Below are 13,905 nucleotides of genomic sequence, written 5' to 3'. Positions count from 1 at the left end.
TGCAGCTGAGTGATCATATTTGATAATGGCAAATGTTAAACATCTAAATGTATTTTATTTATTACACAGAATTTCCAAGAAGGAACTAAGTCGTAAAATACAGAGACCAATAGCAATTTTTAGTATCAATGTATTGTCCCATAAAACAATTATTGCTACGCTAAGAATTTTGTTTCATTTCGTGTGTCCTTTCTACTTGCTAAAACTGCAATAATATATAAACAGGAAGCTTTGGAAGCTAATACTCATGGCACGTACAAAAACTCTCTGCCATGAAAATTCAAAGTTAGATCACTAAGAAAGCTAATAGATCCTCATAACTTTCTTGCAAATTCAGTCCGATGCTTGGCTGCACTCATATTTTGAGGGTTCTGAGGCACGCAGCTTTTCTGTCAACTTGCTCAACTCCCTTTCATGTTCTTCCTTAAGGAAGCTCTGTGCTGTTGCTGTCACTATCTTGATGAAAAAATTCACGAGAACAAGCCAAACAACGGTGTTCCATATTGAAGCAAATGATAAGTTCCATCTTTTCACCTGGAGAACGAAACTGAGATTAAGCATTGAGCCGTCCTAAAGTTATTGACATACAAAAGCCACACTTAAACAACCACTACCTTGGTATTTGAGGGGACCTGATGAGAGGCATGCATATACTTCTCCTTCACAGTATGCAATTTGCCACTGAGGTTAGGAATGAGAGGACCGAGCACTGGGAATTGGCTTAGCAGCCAAATCAATTTATTTTCTATCAGGTCAAGAAGTTGATTATTGCAAACTGAGATGATAAAAACGGTCTGCAAAGACATGGAAACGTGACTGATTTAGATTTCTCACCTTATTGACAATAACAAATTTTGTTTTTTATGGATCGAATATCGACAAAAACAATTTGATTGTTTGAAACGAACCATGAATGTAACATGAACAATCTATACTGAAAAATAATCAAATTTTACAAACCTGTATGTGAGTTTTAATAAATGCCTTTCCAATCAATGTTGCAAGAAAGAATTTCCAGAATGAAATGCCAAATTGTCCGCACATTATACCGGCAAGGTCAAATAGAGGGTTTGGTACCTGAAAAATATTTAGTAATAATCGACATAAACAAGCTGTACAAAATATACAATGCTTTCACAAATAAGAACCAATAGAAGCATTAACCAAGAAAAGAACCACTAAAAGTCCTTATCTCCCTTTAATTTCTTTCCCAGCTTGGCTTAAGTCAAAAGTTTAAGCAAAACTTTGAGAAGAAAAATACTTACTGAAGCAAGAACCAAAATTGAAATAAAGTTCAAATACTGTGAATGAGAAAGAAGCCACAATTTAATCTGGTGAAGGTGATTAGCCACAATTCCACTAGCTTCAGCCGGGGAAGAATCCAGTTCTTTCACTGCTTCCAATTTGTTGCCTGATATATGAGCTACAGTTGAAGCATCTATTAGTACAACTCCTGTTTTTGTCAAAAAACTTTGTGCAGATAGAATCATTGTTAACATCTCAACAAATCATTTGCCAGCCAGGTTACACAACAGAAAAGCCAAAGAGTAAGTAACTACAGGAACACTTCCAAAGTCTTAAATTCATACACATGCACACACATAATTTTGAATGCAATACCTATACTTCAGAATCAGGTAGTAGTAAAATGGTTCGGTTTTAATCACTAAATGATGTAACATGATTACTATTGTGCCATTATTCAATAAAGGAACAAAACATACATAAAAATGATAGAGAATATTCCCTATAGGATATGTGGATGATGAGTTTAAACTTTTTCATACCTTTAGTAATTCCAAATTTCATATGTCTACGTTATCTTGAGATTCAAAATTCAATACATGGTTGCTTTGGACTCGATTTGTACAAAGTTAAGTATTCCTAACTGGATCTTCCAGCCTGTATTATTTTCTACATATAATTTAGAGCTTATTTGGAAAAACTTTCAAGGGTAAGCATCAAGACATAAATTGTTAAAATTACCAGCTCTTGATATGAAGTATGGAGGAAGCTCTCCAAGTGCAGTTCCTATGCCCCATAGAATAGCCTCTAACTGAACCTGTGGCAATATACTACTGATTGGAACCTGCGATGGGAAAAGAGGGGGTCCAAATTCTGAACAATCTTGATCCACCCATGAAGGGCCACTTTTCAACTGAATTGTGTCATATGGAGCACTTTTTATGTCAACTCTACCACATTGCATTGTTTTTATTGTAAACAGAGCTATGTGAGGGCCCAAATAAAGTACAAATGTATGTAAACCAGATCCTGCATAAAATGCAATATTAGTTTCTTTTAGAGTGCATATACAGCAAATTAAACACAATGCTTCACACCATGAAACTTTACTTATAAAGGCACCCAATAAGGGCAGAACCTGACATGCCACAGATGGAAGCTATAGTTTAAAAGTCCACGATGTCACAGGAATACCCAAGGAAAGCATGTAGAGATAATGAGAAATGGGTTTTGCAAGAGAACAATACTGGCAAACATATTATCTCAGGCATAACTTCCATCACTGAAAAACTTTTACATTTTTCAATATGAAACCGCCTACTTGAGTGTTGCTAGGAGAATTTATTGACATATAAACTAAATCAATCATAGTTACAACTGAATGAAAACATAATAACAGTCGTGATGACTATGATCTTCACTTACCCAGACCAATTGACGATGCTACACCAAGGGCAAGCCACCAAAGTCCAAATCGAAGATAATTAAAAAGCTCCTGAGCATGCAGGAGTTCGATCAAAAATAAAAATAAAAAATTAATAAAACCAGAAGCAAATGAGGGAAAAAAAAAAATTATGAAAGAAACACAGCCCATACACAACATACACACACCCAACAAAAAAAAAAAGTTCAAATAAAACATAATTAATGAATTTTTTAAGCATGCGTTTGCATATGAACCAGCTCAATTAGCCCCAACAGCTGCTCTAACATTCCAAACTAAATACTATTTGCAGGGCCATTAAAATGTTCAAGTCCAAATGATAGCCAATAAAAGTGTACAAGCCCGATCAAGGTATATGGTGTCATTTCACATGTACCAATATATATGCTTAAGCCTTAACTTTAAATACCTGTTCATGAGGCCCGCCAACTGTCATAGCAAAGCATCCTAGAATACTTGCTGTGATAACCAGAAGCAAAACCCAGCCGCATTTTGCTATAAATCCTCGAAGACACTGAACGATAGACAAAACGAAGTACTTCAATGTCTTTACGGGCTGTGTTGCAACTGTCAAATTTTCTAGTTCGCGTTGCTGTTTCTCACGGAGTCCTACACAAAAGTCAAAAAAGAAAAAAAGGCTCAATCAACAATAACCAAACCCTAAAACCCTAAAACTTCACAAATATCAATAAAGAAAAACATGAACTTTTTGTTTGGTTGCCGTTAAAATATGGAAAAACATATAGCATAACAAACATCTAAGCTAAAACTATCACCTTTTTAGTGAATTCACTTAGATTATCGCAAAGAATCGTAAATTAACTCGTAAATGTGAAATACAAACAAGCGGTGCGAGAAATAAGAAAGCAAACAAAAGAAAAGCAGCTCACCAGAGATTGAAGACTCCATGGAAATGGAACTGGAGGACGAGATTATCACGGAAATGAAGTGCTAAAGGGTAACAGTCACACGCGAGCTCGCAGATATATGTATTTATATATATATATAGTCACACAGTACAGTAGATGCTCTGTATCTGCGATCGCAAGGTCACGGAGAGACAGGGTAAGAAGAAGAAGGTGAATTGAAAGTTCTCGGAAGGCGAGGAACTAGCGAGAAATAAGAAAAAGCAGGAACAGGTTTCAGTGATAATGATCGAAGGAGGAGAGAGACAGCGAAGCCATTAATTTGGGGCTTCCGGGCTCGCTCATCCACCGCGCCGAAGACCCAAGACCATTTCCAAAACGTACCGTCGTAATAAGCTCCCTGGCGGTGTGCCGTGTGATATGGATTGACTAAGAAAAAACGACATGTCGTTATTTATCTCTTCAGGAACATAATTTGAACGTTTTGGGCTAGTGGTAAAATAATAATAAATGGTTTAACATACTATTAACCTGTGGTGAAAATTGTAGAATATATATATTTTTTTAAAATATCGTATTAATAGAAATATTGATAAAATTATAAAAATTGTAAATATTTAATTTAGAATATAAATTTTTACAATACTCCATAAATATTAAAAAAATTACTAAAATATTTTTTTAAAAAAAATAATTTTAATTATAACCACTTAAAATTGCTATATCAATTAACCATGCACCGTTACAATCACTAAACTTTATAAAATAAAAATATATAAAAAAAAAAAGTAACACTTTATTATTATTATTATTATGATCATCATCATCATCTCAAAACAATCATTTTATTTCATTTCAAAGAGTTTACCTTATAGCATTAGTTAGCCATCTGGCTAATTAATTTTTCAAATACTTTTAGGAAAAAAATAACAAAAAATAAATTTTCAAACATATCTTTAAAAAGGTTATTTTTTGAAAGTAAACACTTTATATATAAACAAGATTTTTTTTTTTAAGTATAATTTATGTTTGTTTTCAAGTTAACATTTTTATGATTAATTTAATAAAAAGTTTGCCAATTTTTTCAAAAACATTAGTCCATATTTGACACAATATATATATATATATATATATATATATATATATATACATATATATATATATATATATATATATATATAATAATTAGTCTAATTATGCTTGGGTTTCCGTTTTCCAATGAGAAAAAAAAAGCTTGGGTTTTAACTTCTAAGAAGTCCAACATAATTAATTCAAAAGCCCAAGACCTTATGATTTAAATGCAGCCCAAATATTTTTTAATCAATCCAGCAGCCCAAGGTTTTCTTCTTCATCTTTTATTTTCGTCATCCACCTGCAAAAGTTATGCACATTTCATCTTATTGGCAATAATTTTCAAAAATATTGTTGGATCTCGCCTATTTAACTCCCTATTCTTGCTAATATTGACAGTATCACTATCATTGATTCTCATGCATTTCATCAACAAAATCAACAACACCGAAAATGATTTTCGTTAACCCCACTATCGGTGTCAACTATGGTGTTTTTATGATATTATTGACGATATTTCCCTAAAGCCAATGACATTTTCATCACTACTATTAACTAAATAATAATAATGCCTCTGCATGTTGTTTTATTTGGACTTTGAATATTCACATAGGCAAGTAATTTGTAAGGAGGAGCAAGTAGTAGGAGTTGGCTCCCCATCACCTCTGTTTGCAGGAGCTGTGGGTTCAAGTCCCAAAAGCTCCATTTAGCACCTTAATGTGGATCCCACGTGCCTTCATACACTGCAAAAGAAGGAACTTGGAACAGTCGTACGGTGGTGGATTAGGTAATCTATGGACTCCAATCCAGATTGCAAAGCCATGATTAGTAATGGTTTGCAGTTTCCAATTTTCTAGATCGATTATATCCACTAGGAAACTAATTTTTTTTCATTTTACCAAAAAAAAAAAAAAAGGGTAATTTGTAAGGAGTACTGTTCCTCATCATTGTATTCTTTATGGTTGGGATGACAGCTAAGATGATCATAGATTCATAATTAATTGATTTTGTTCAAAATTAAAAATCTATATATGTGAATTTTAATGGTAGTCAATTAAGGTTTTCAAAGCCACCCATATCTAACATTAGAAGGAAAAATTATAGTAAATTATTAAAAAAAAAATGCTTGTTGTTGATAGCAAGAATTTTTTAAGATCATAATTAAGAAAATTGAAAGCCAAAAAAAATAATAATAATAATACAGAGAAAAAAAATCAAGCACACAATTATTTTTTTTTTGTCAAAACGAAATATATTAAAAAGCTAAAGCCAGAGAAACATCCAAACTTAAAATCAGTAATCAAAATGTTCAACATTTACACTATATTTGGATTGAGGGAATAAAAATAAATTGTAAAGAAAGCATTCTAATCCCTTATTTAGGTAGTTAAAAGGAATTAGAAAGGAAAGGAAAGGAATGGAAAAGAAAAGAAGGGAATTGATGATTTTATTTTAACAAGTCTATTCTTCATCCAAAATCGAGAGGAAAGGAAAGGAAAGGAGAAAAAATATAATGAATTTTTACAATATTTCAAAATTACCAATATTATTATTATCTAGTTAGTTAATTATAAAGAATAATATTATAAACAACTTATTTTTGTTTCATTTTATTTACTAATTATTCAAGCAATTAGTATTAATAAATACTATTATATTTTCTTTTATTTCATTTCCTTTCTTTGCTAAACTTATATATATTTTTTATTATTATTATCTCCTTTCAATTTTGGCGGATTAGAATTCCATCCAATAAGCAAATTTTCATTCCTAGCAGTCTTGGCGATCGAATCCGCTACCATATTCCATTTTTTGGGACATAATATACCTCCCAATTTTCCAACTTCAACAAATACAGATAGATAACGACAATAACTGTAGAAAGGGTCTATGGTAAACTAGTATTATACAAACTAATATTGCTAGTTAACTCATTCAAGTCACCTTTAAAAATAACTTGTTGCTACTATTGCTCCATTATCCACACGTATACCCATAAAGCAAACTCATGCACTTTGTTTTTACGCATGAGTCACACATGTAACCTTATGCATACATTGGACAAGTCGATCATAAAAATTCCAAGCCACCACTCCTAATTGGTTTTGGATGTTTATTTATTTACTTTTTTTTTTTTTTTCTTGTTTCCTTTTTCCCTTGAATTTCTTATTTTAAAATGTCTAATTTTAACGAACACTAACAAACATTTTATTTCATATGAGCAAATTACATATACAAAAATAAAATAAAAAACACCAGCACATTAGTTATTGATCAGATACATTATTACGTTTTTTTTTTTTTTTTTTTGGGTTGTAAATCAAACTATTAACTAAGTCTCACGAAAGCCATTGCTGTTTCCAATCCCAATGAAATTCAAGCTGTTTATTGCTCTGCCAACTATCATACTTGAATGCATTGCATATAAAATAATATCCCAGATATGGATAACAATTAGAAGATGTGGTATCTTAACCATTGTTCCTCGACAGACGTGTCAGTGATAATAACCTTAAAATAATGAAAAAGAAAAATGCAAAAATTATGTTCCATGTGCAACACATGCCATGAAGTCCGTAGTTATTTACTATAGGAGGCCTTTTCTGACTTTAAATAACAATTTCTCTGTGGAGATGGAGAGGTCAAAATTCCAATAAGAACTAATGACGTGTTACAAGCCTTTTGCCGGCTCTTTAGCGATTTGTTTTGCAAAGTTATCATTCTCACCAATTCCATACCTAACTTTTTTCTCTAGCAAAGTTGTCTAATTTGGAAATTTCCAAAGCTAATGATCAACATCTAGGAACTTGGCATTGCAAATAAGCATTACATATATATATATATATATTTAATGATATTTTTTAAATATTTTATATCATCATTATCTCATTAATCTACATTTCAACTTTAGCCAAAGTCCTACTTTAAATAGTGATTAATATTTTTACCATTGATCATATGGCGCAGCTACCATCCTCCTATTCAATGATTAACGCATATAGTTTTAAATTTCTTTCCAGCTGTTTTAAATTTTATATATATAGTTATTTACCGGTCTGTGATTATGACGTCCATATGCCATTTTCAGTTATTAGAGAATTCTGAAGTGTTTATCGTTCGTTCATATAAACAAATTAGAGCTAATTAGATGAAATAATATTAAATATAAATTTAAATGAGGACTTCATATCTAGTCATATTATATGTTATGTATTAAATGCATAATTAGAGCACATCCAAAGTAGGAAGTGGTTGAAACAAGTACGTATGAGAGGTAGTTTAGAAATTATATTTACTTTTGACGATTTTTCGATTCCATAATAAATGTTTATTATTTTGTACGTCTCCTAGACTTTAGTCCATTTTGGTAGGATTGGCCTAACTAGGGTTATTTATGCTTAGTTTCAAGAAAACAGATACACCACGCAATTTAAATTTTTTTGAGATAAAGATCTTGTTTGAGTTCCCTCACCTTCCATAAGTGTATGATTTTTGTATCAATCAAGTTTAATTATAAGTTTAATTGTAAATTTGATGAAATTAATTGTATACAATTCATTTCATTCTCTGCTTATGAATTATTTTATTAATATATTATGTTATGAGTATAGCTATTTTGACCAAAATCATTACAAATAAATTGCATATAATTGAACTAAACTATATTATATACATATAAGGGGCACAAAATGGGAAAAAAAAAAAAAATATATATATATATATATATATACATATAATTTAAAGGATAAAATGCAGTTACCCTGTTAAGGAAAGATCACAACCATATGGAGAGACAACAACCTATCCACAACGTTTTAAAGCCTTTTTATTTTTTTATTTTTTTTTGGTTGCTAATTTCGGGATTTCTTGCATATAGATAACATATGCACATATTATTGTTATAATGATAATAATAATTATTATTATTAGTATAAATGCAACACATACATTTATATATTTGCATATAGATTGAAGGTAGTGCGCGAATGTGAGTGCAGAGATGTGACTTGTGAGTGCAGAGCCATAGTGGTTTTTTTTTTTTTTTTTTTTAATTTAAAAATGAGCTGGCCTACTTTAACTTTTTTATTATTATTAATATTTTATAAAAATGCTATTATCGTATGTTACAGAAGTCCACATTTGTTGTAACACTAAACTAACAAAATAAAAATTTCAATTTCGAGATATCAAATCATACAGCAAAATTTTATTTATTAAAGAAAGATTAAATTTATTTCAAAAAGAAAAATAAGAAAGGTTAAATTAATATAATTATCAATACAAATAAATAAATATTAGAAACAAGTTAATTTGACAATTTTAGTAATATTGTATATTACATCCTCGATTCAACATTGGATTTCGACCTTTATCTTTTTATAAAACCAAAAGAGCCCACGTACGATGTCCTTTCAAAAAAAGGTGGCCAATTCTAATTGAAAGACGACCGAATTCCATTTTTTTTTTTTGGCTCAAACGAAAGAGGACTGAATTCTTTGCTTTATATCCATGATTAGATGTGTATGTTCTCAAGAGTCCAATGCAATCATACAACTATATTATACGTATACGAGTAGTTAGAATTACAAATTCATAACTACATATATATGATGTTTATTTTAAAAATTATATTAATTATATTATGTTTTACTTTTTGATTAGCAGCCATTATTATATTAATTGGTGGATAAGGCCCTTTCGTGTTATGATATTGTACCATACGTTCATATTCTCGTTTAGGGAATTTTGTGCTTCTCATGTATATGAAGGAACAATGTACTACTCAAATAGAAGAAAATAATAATAATAAGGTCCGTTTTGAATGTGATAGAGTGATTTTTATATAAACCTTATTTTTTCCACTGGATTTTATAAAAGAAGTTTTTTTTTTGAAAAAAAAAAAGTGTATAGCCAACCCAAGTATTTATTATCAAGTCCCCTATTAATGGCATGCTAGGAGCCTAGGCCAAAAATATTGAATAGCTTGTTCTCTATATTGAATAGATCTTCTTTATCAAATGTAGTTTTAAATCATTACCCAAAAAGAAAAAAAATTGTAGCCGATATATAAATCTGCCTTACTTGTATGCGCCAATCGTAGCTATAGCAGAAGCAGCTTACTGCTTTTTTTGGTTACCTATAGCACAAGTAGCTTCAATCCAAAATAAAATATATATAATATTTACGGTTAAGTTGGTAAATACTATATTTTTTTATCTTTTTTTGTTTAAATTCAAATCTATAATAAATCGACAATATTATTAATTATAAAAAATATATGTATAATATATATTTCCAAATTTCCTTACACTAAATCACTTTTCTAGTCTGTTTATCGGGGAAAAAAAAAAAAAAAGTCACTTTTCTTCCATCTATGAAATGGCTGACTTCCTTGGCAATTAGTTTGAAAAGTGGCCAACCCTCAACTGTTACATCACTGGCTAGCTTGAAATATATACATCTATTTCATAGACATGCACATAATCGTTAAGCAGTAATTTGTTACGTCTTAATATGGACGATATATAACTGTTAGACGGTCTATTCCCAACCTCTTTTATGGATATCAAATTTGATTAGGATTAGACTACGTCTATGCCCAACCTCTTTTATGGATATCGAATTTGATTAGGACTGATGAACCCACAATTCCTACATATATATACATATGCTATTATTCCATAAAATGTTTATCAAAATCACACGGCAAAATATTTAATAGATTAGGCTTCAATTATTTAATGATTAATTACACTTTAATATTTGAAGTTTAAAAGTTATGCAAATTTCAACTTTAAAATTTTAATTTAAATGAATTCGACACCGAACTTTTCAATTTAGTGCAACTTAATTCAAATTATAAAAGTTAACGTATCCGATAAACAGTGGCATGATATTAGCATAATATCAGCATGTTTCATGTGCTGACATCATTTTGACAAAATAATTTATTTTTTCAACAAAAATTGTAAAAAATATTTTTTTAAAAATAAACTTATTATTTCTTCATTTTATATTCATGATTTTTTTTATTTGAAAAATTTTATCCATTCATTTTTTTATTTAAATTTAAATAGCCATGACTAAAATTAAACATCTTTAATCCTAAATTTAGACCAAAAATTAAAATTAAATAGAAATTTTTGGTCAAATAAAAATAATTTTGGTAGGCCATAAATTAATAATAATTTTTTATGCCCAATCCATAAAAATAATAGACCAAAAATAAAAATAAAAGTAAAATAGGAATTTTTGGTTTGATAAAAATAATAAAAATAGAAACCATGATTTTTTAAAATTATGGTATAATTTTTATTTTTTTTTATTTTGGTCTAAATTTTTTATTGTTTGACATAAAAAAAATATTATTGTTTTGATGATAGAATTTTTTTTCTTACACCAAAAATTAAATAAAAATAAAAACAAAATAGAAAATTTTGATCTAACAAAAATAATAAAAAACAAAAAAAACCATTATTTTTCCTTTTTTTTATTTGGTTATTTTTTATTTTTTTATTTTGGTCTTTTTTTTTATTGTTTAGCATAAAATTATTATTAATTTTTGGTCGAATAATTTTATTTTTATTAGACCAAAAATTAAATATAAGTAATAATAAAATAGATATAAAAAATGAAAAACAATAATTTTTTTTATTTTGCTCTAATTTTTTTTATGGTTTGACATTAAAATTATTATTAATTTTTGGCCTAACAGAAAAATAAAAAATAAAAACCCTAATTTTATTTCTTTATTTTGGTCTAATTTTCATTTTATTTTTTTGTTTTGATCTAATTTTTTTGGCTTAGGTATAAAAAATTATTATTAATTTTTGATCTAGTAAAATTATTTTATCAAATTAAAAATTCATATTTCATTTTAATTTTAATTTTTTAATTTAAGTTTAAAAATATTTAATTTGAATTGTGGATACTTTAAATAAAATATAATAAATATAATTTTTACATAAAATAATATAAATATAAAAAATTAAAATAACAAATTTATTTTTTTTAAAAATATTTTTCATCTTTTTAAAAACAAATTATTAAATCAATATGATATCAATACGTGAAGTACATTGACATAATGCTATTTTAATAGATCTATTAATTTCCTTAGTGAATTGGGCCAATCACACCAAATTGGAAAGTTCAAAATTAAATTTACTCAAATTAAAAGTTGAGAGTCCTTAAAATTTGAGGATGCAATTAATTTTTACAAAAATAAAAAGAAAAAACCAAATATATATATATATATATAATTTGGTAAAAATCATAAAAATCTAGAAAAACTTACCAATAAAACTTGAGATTAATGCAGCTGGACACTTGTCCCCATGGTAAAAGTAAAACCCAGTTATTAATAGAGATCGGAATTTATTACTACGTCATCTAGCCGGCTTTAGTTGGAAGTCAAAATAATTAATTGGGTTTTTCCCATAAATAACCACCTTACAACTCCATTTTAGAAAAATAGCAAAAATTTTTTTTTTTTTAAAAACTAACCACATTGGGACAAAAATACCCTTGATAAAATTGAAAATTACACAAAAGCTTTCCTTTCTTCTACACAGCCGTTCGTTCGTGGGGGTGGAGTTTATACAAAACTGTTCGTGGGGTTTCTCTAAACTCTTTGCATCTCATGGCCTCTCACTTTCATTTTTTTGTATTTTCTCAGATCTCAAACTAAAATCAGGTAAAAATTTTATCTTTTTTCTTATTAGATGAAAGTAAGGAAATATGTATTTTTTTTGTTTTTTCTCTTTCTATTTTTTCTTGTAAGTTTTATTAGTTTAGGATTTTTTAAGCTTTTTATTTGATATGGGTATGCAAGAAATTGATTTATGAGATGTTCTATGTGATTTTAAAGATACTTTAGGTGGCATATGGTTTGAAAATGGGAGAAATTTTGTGTAAAACTGAAAAATCGCGAAAAACAGTAAAAACGGAGGAAATTTGGCGAAAAAGATGAATTTCCGCCAATTTCCTCCAGTTTGTCAGTTTTCGCAAATTTCCGCCAATTTTCCGCCAGTTTTCCGTCATTTTTCCGCCAGTTTTCCGTCAGTTTTCCGCCAGTTTTCCGCCAAATTTCCGCCAGTTTTCCGCCAGTAGGAAAAAGCTATATTTGGCCCGAAAAAAAAAACAAAATCAACTTTTTTAATACAGTTAATATGTTTGTTTAATATTATTCAAAATTTTATATATTTATTGATTTAGTTTAACGTTATTCATTTAATTTTGTAGTCAAATGGAAGATGATGACATTGTAATTGCGGTTTTATACAATGGAACATTGGTACAAAATGATAGTGGTGATTGGGAATATCGAAATGGTAAAAATGTAATGGTTTCCGTCGGCAAGAGATGCACAAAATCAGAGTTAGAGGATGAGATTTTCAATTCTATTGAGATAGATCGAAATGAATATTTGCTAAAGCTAAAATGGATATATGGACGATGTGCAGAAAAGTTGGATCCTACAGAAATACGATGTGATAGGGATGTGAAATGCTTTCTTCAAGAAGTGAGGAATGGAGGGATGACAATGATGCGGCCTCCATTGTATGTTGAGGTGATTTCAAAAGTTGAACATGTATGTAGAAATGTTCATCAAACAGCATTTGCTTCGGATAGTGGGAGTAATCTTCATTCTTTTTCTTGTCCTCCAATTGGCGGTCGTCTACCACAAGCTTCCGGTACTGAACCAATTCAGGCTACATCTCAGGAAATTATGGTTCAAGAAACTCAGTTTAGAGATCAAGTTGATGTTCGTGGGGGGGTTTGGACATCATTTAACATTCACGAAGGAGTTGATGTTGGAGGTGACTATGCTGAACGGTTTCCTAACGACGAGGAGTATGAGTAGTTGCATCATATTGATCATGATGAGAATTACAATGCAGCAGGGGATGATGTTGGTCATAATGATGTAGATTTTGATCATGAGTTGCTGGATAATGATAATGATATGCATCCTGAAATGAATAATGAAGGAGTTGATGATGTTAGGGTTCATCGTGCTACAAGTGACCACATATCATCGAGCAACAGAAGTGGTTCTATGGCCATATTTTCGTCAAAGTTCACTGGCTGTGAGAGCATAGTAGTTGGACAATTATTTCGCAACAAACGTGACCTACAGAATATATCCTTTGGCTTTCGGCATTGGAGATGGAGAGAACGAGCAAGCATATACATGGTTTTTCCAAAACCTGAAGGATGCCATCGGAGATTTTCCAGATTTGGTGTTTGTGAGTGATAGACACCCCGCTATTGAAA

The 13,905-nt window shown here is 29.6% G+C and overlaps 2 protein-coding genes across 3 annotated transcripts; one reads left to right on the top strand and one right to left on the bottom strand.

Annotated features, from left to right (window-relative positions):
- Positions 1 to 33: 33 nt before the first annotated feature.
- Positions 34 to 3,959, bottom strand: LOC107412026 (vacuole membrane protein KMS1-like). Of its 2 annotated transcripts, none has more exons than XM_025070925.3 (8): positions 3,580 to 3,959; positions 3,099 to 3,298; positions 2,671 to 2,740; positions 1,987 to 2,274; positions 1,266 to 1,453; positions 961 to 1,077; positions 615 to 794; positions 34 to 534 (listed from the first exon to the last, which is right to left on the bottom strand). In XM_025070925.3, exons 1-8 carry the CDS (start codon positions 3,596 to 3,598, stop codon positions 334 to 336), a joined length of 1,263 nt encoding a protein of 420 aa, XP_024926693.3. In that variant the 5' UTR covers positions 3,599 to 3,959; the 3' UTR covers positions 34 to 333. The 2 variants fall into 2 exon arrangements, with proteins under 2 accessions (XP_024926693.3, XP_015875210.3); XM_016019724.4 differs by having other exon boundaries at positions 1,266 to 1,423; positions 3,580 to 3,957.
- Positions 3,960 to 12,100: 8,141 nt separating this feature from the next.
- On the top strand, positions 12,101 to 13,905 carry LOC132799767 (uncharacterized). The gene is made up of 2 exons (XM_060812322.1): positions 12,101 to 12,322; positions 12,871 to 13,905. The coding sequence occupies exon 2, from the start codon at positions 12,875 to 12,877 to the stop codon at positions 13,490 to 13,492; it is 618 nt and encodes a 205-aa protein (XP_060668305.1). The 5' UTR covers positions 12,101 to 12,322; positions 12,871 to 12,874; the 3' UTR covers positions 13,493 to 13,905.

This window comes from Ziziphus jujuba, chromosome 10, assembly GCF_031755915.1.
Source record: "Ziziphus jujuba cultivar Dongzao chromosome 10, ASM3175591v1".
NCBI lineage: Eukaryota > Viridiplantae > Streptophyta > Magnoliopsida > Rosales > Rhamnaceae > Ziziphus > Ziziphus jujuba.
The sequence above is the reverse complement of the archived record's forward strand: the minus strand, read 5'-3'. Positions and strand labels throughout refer to the sequence as shown.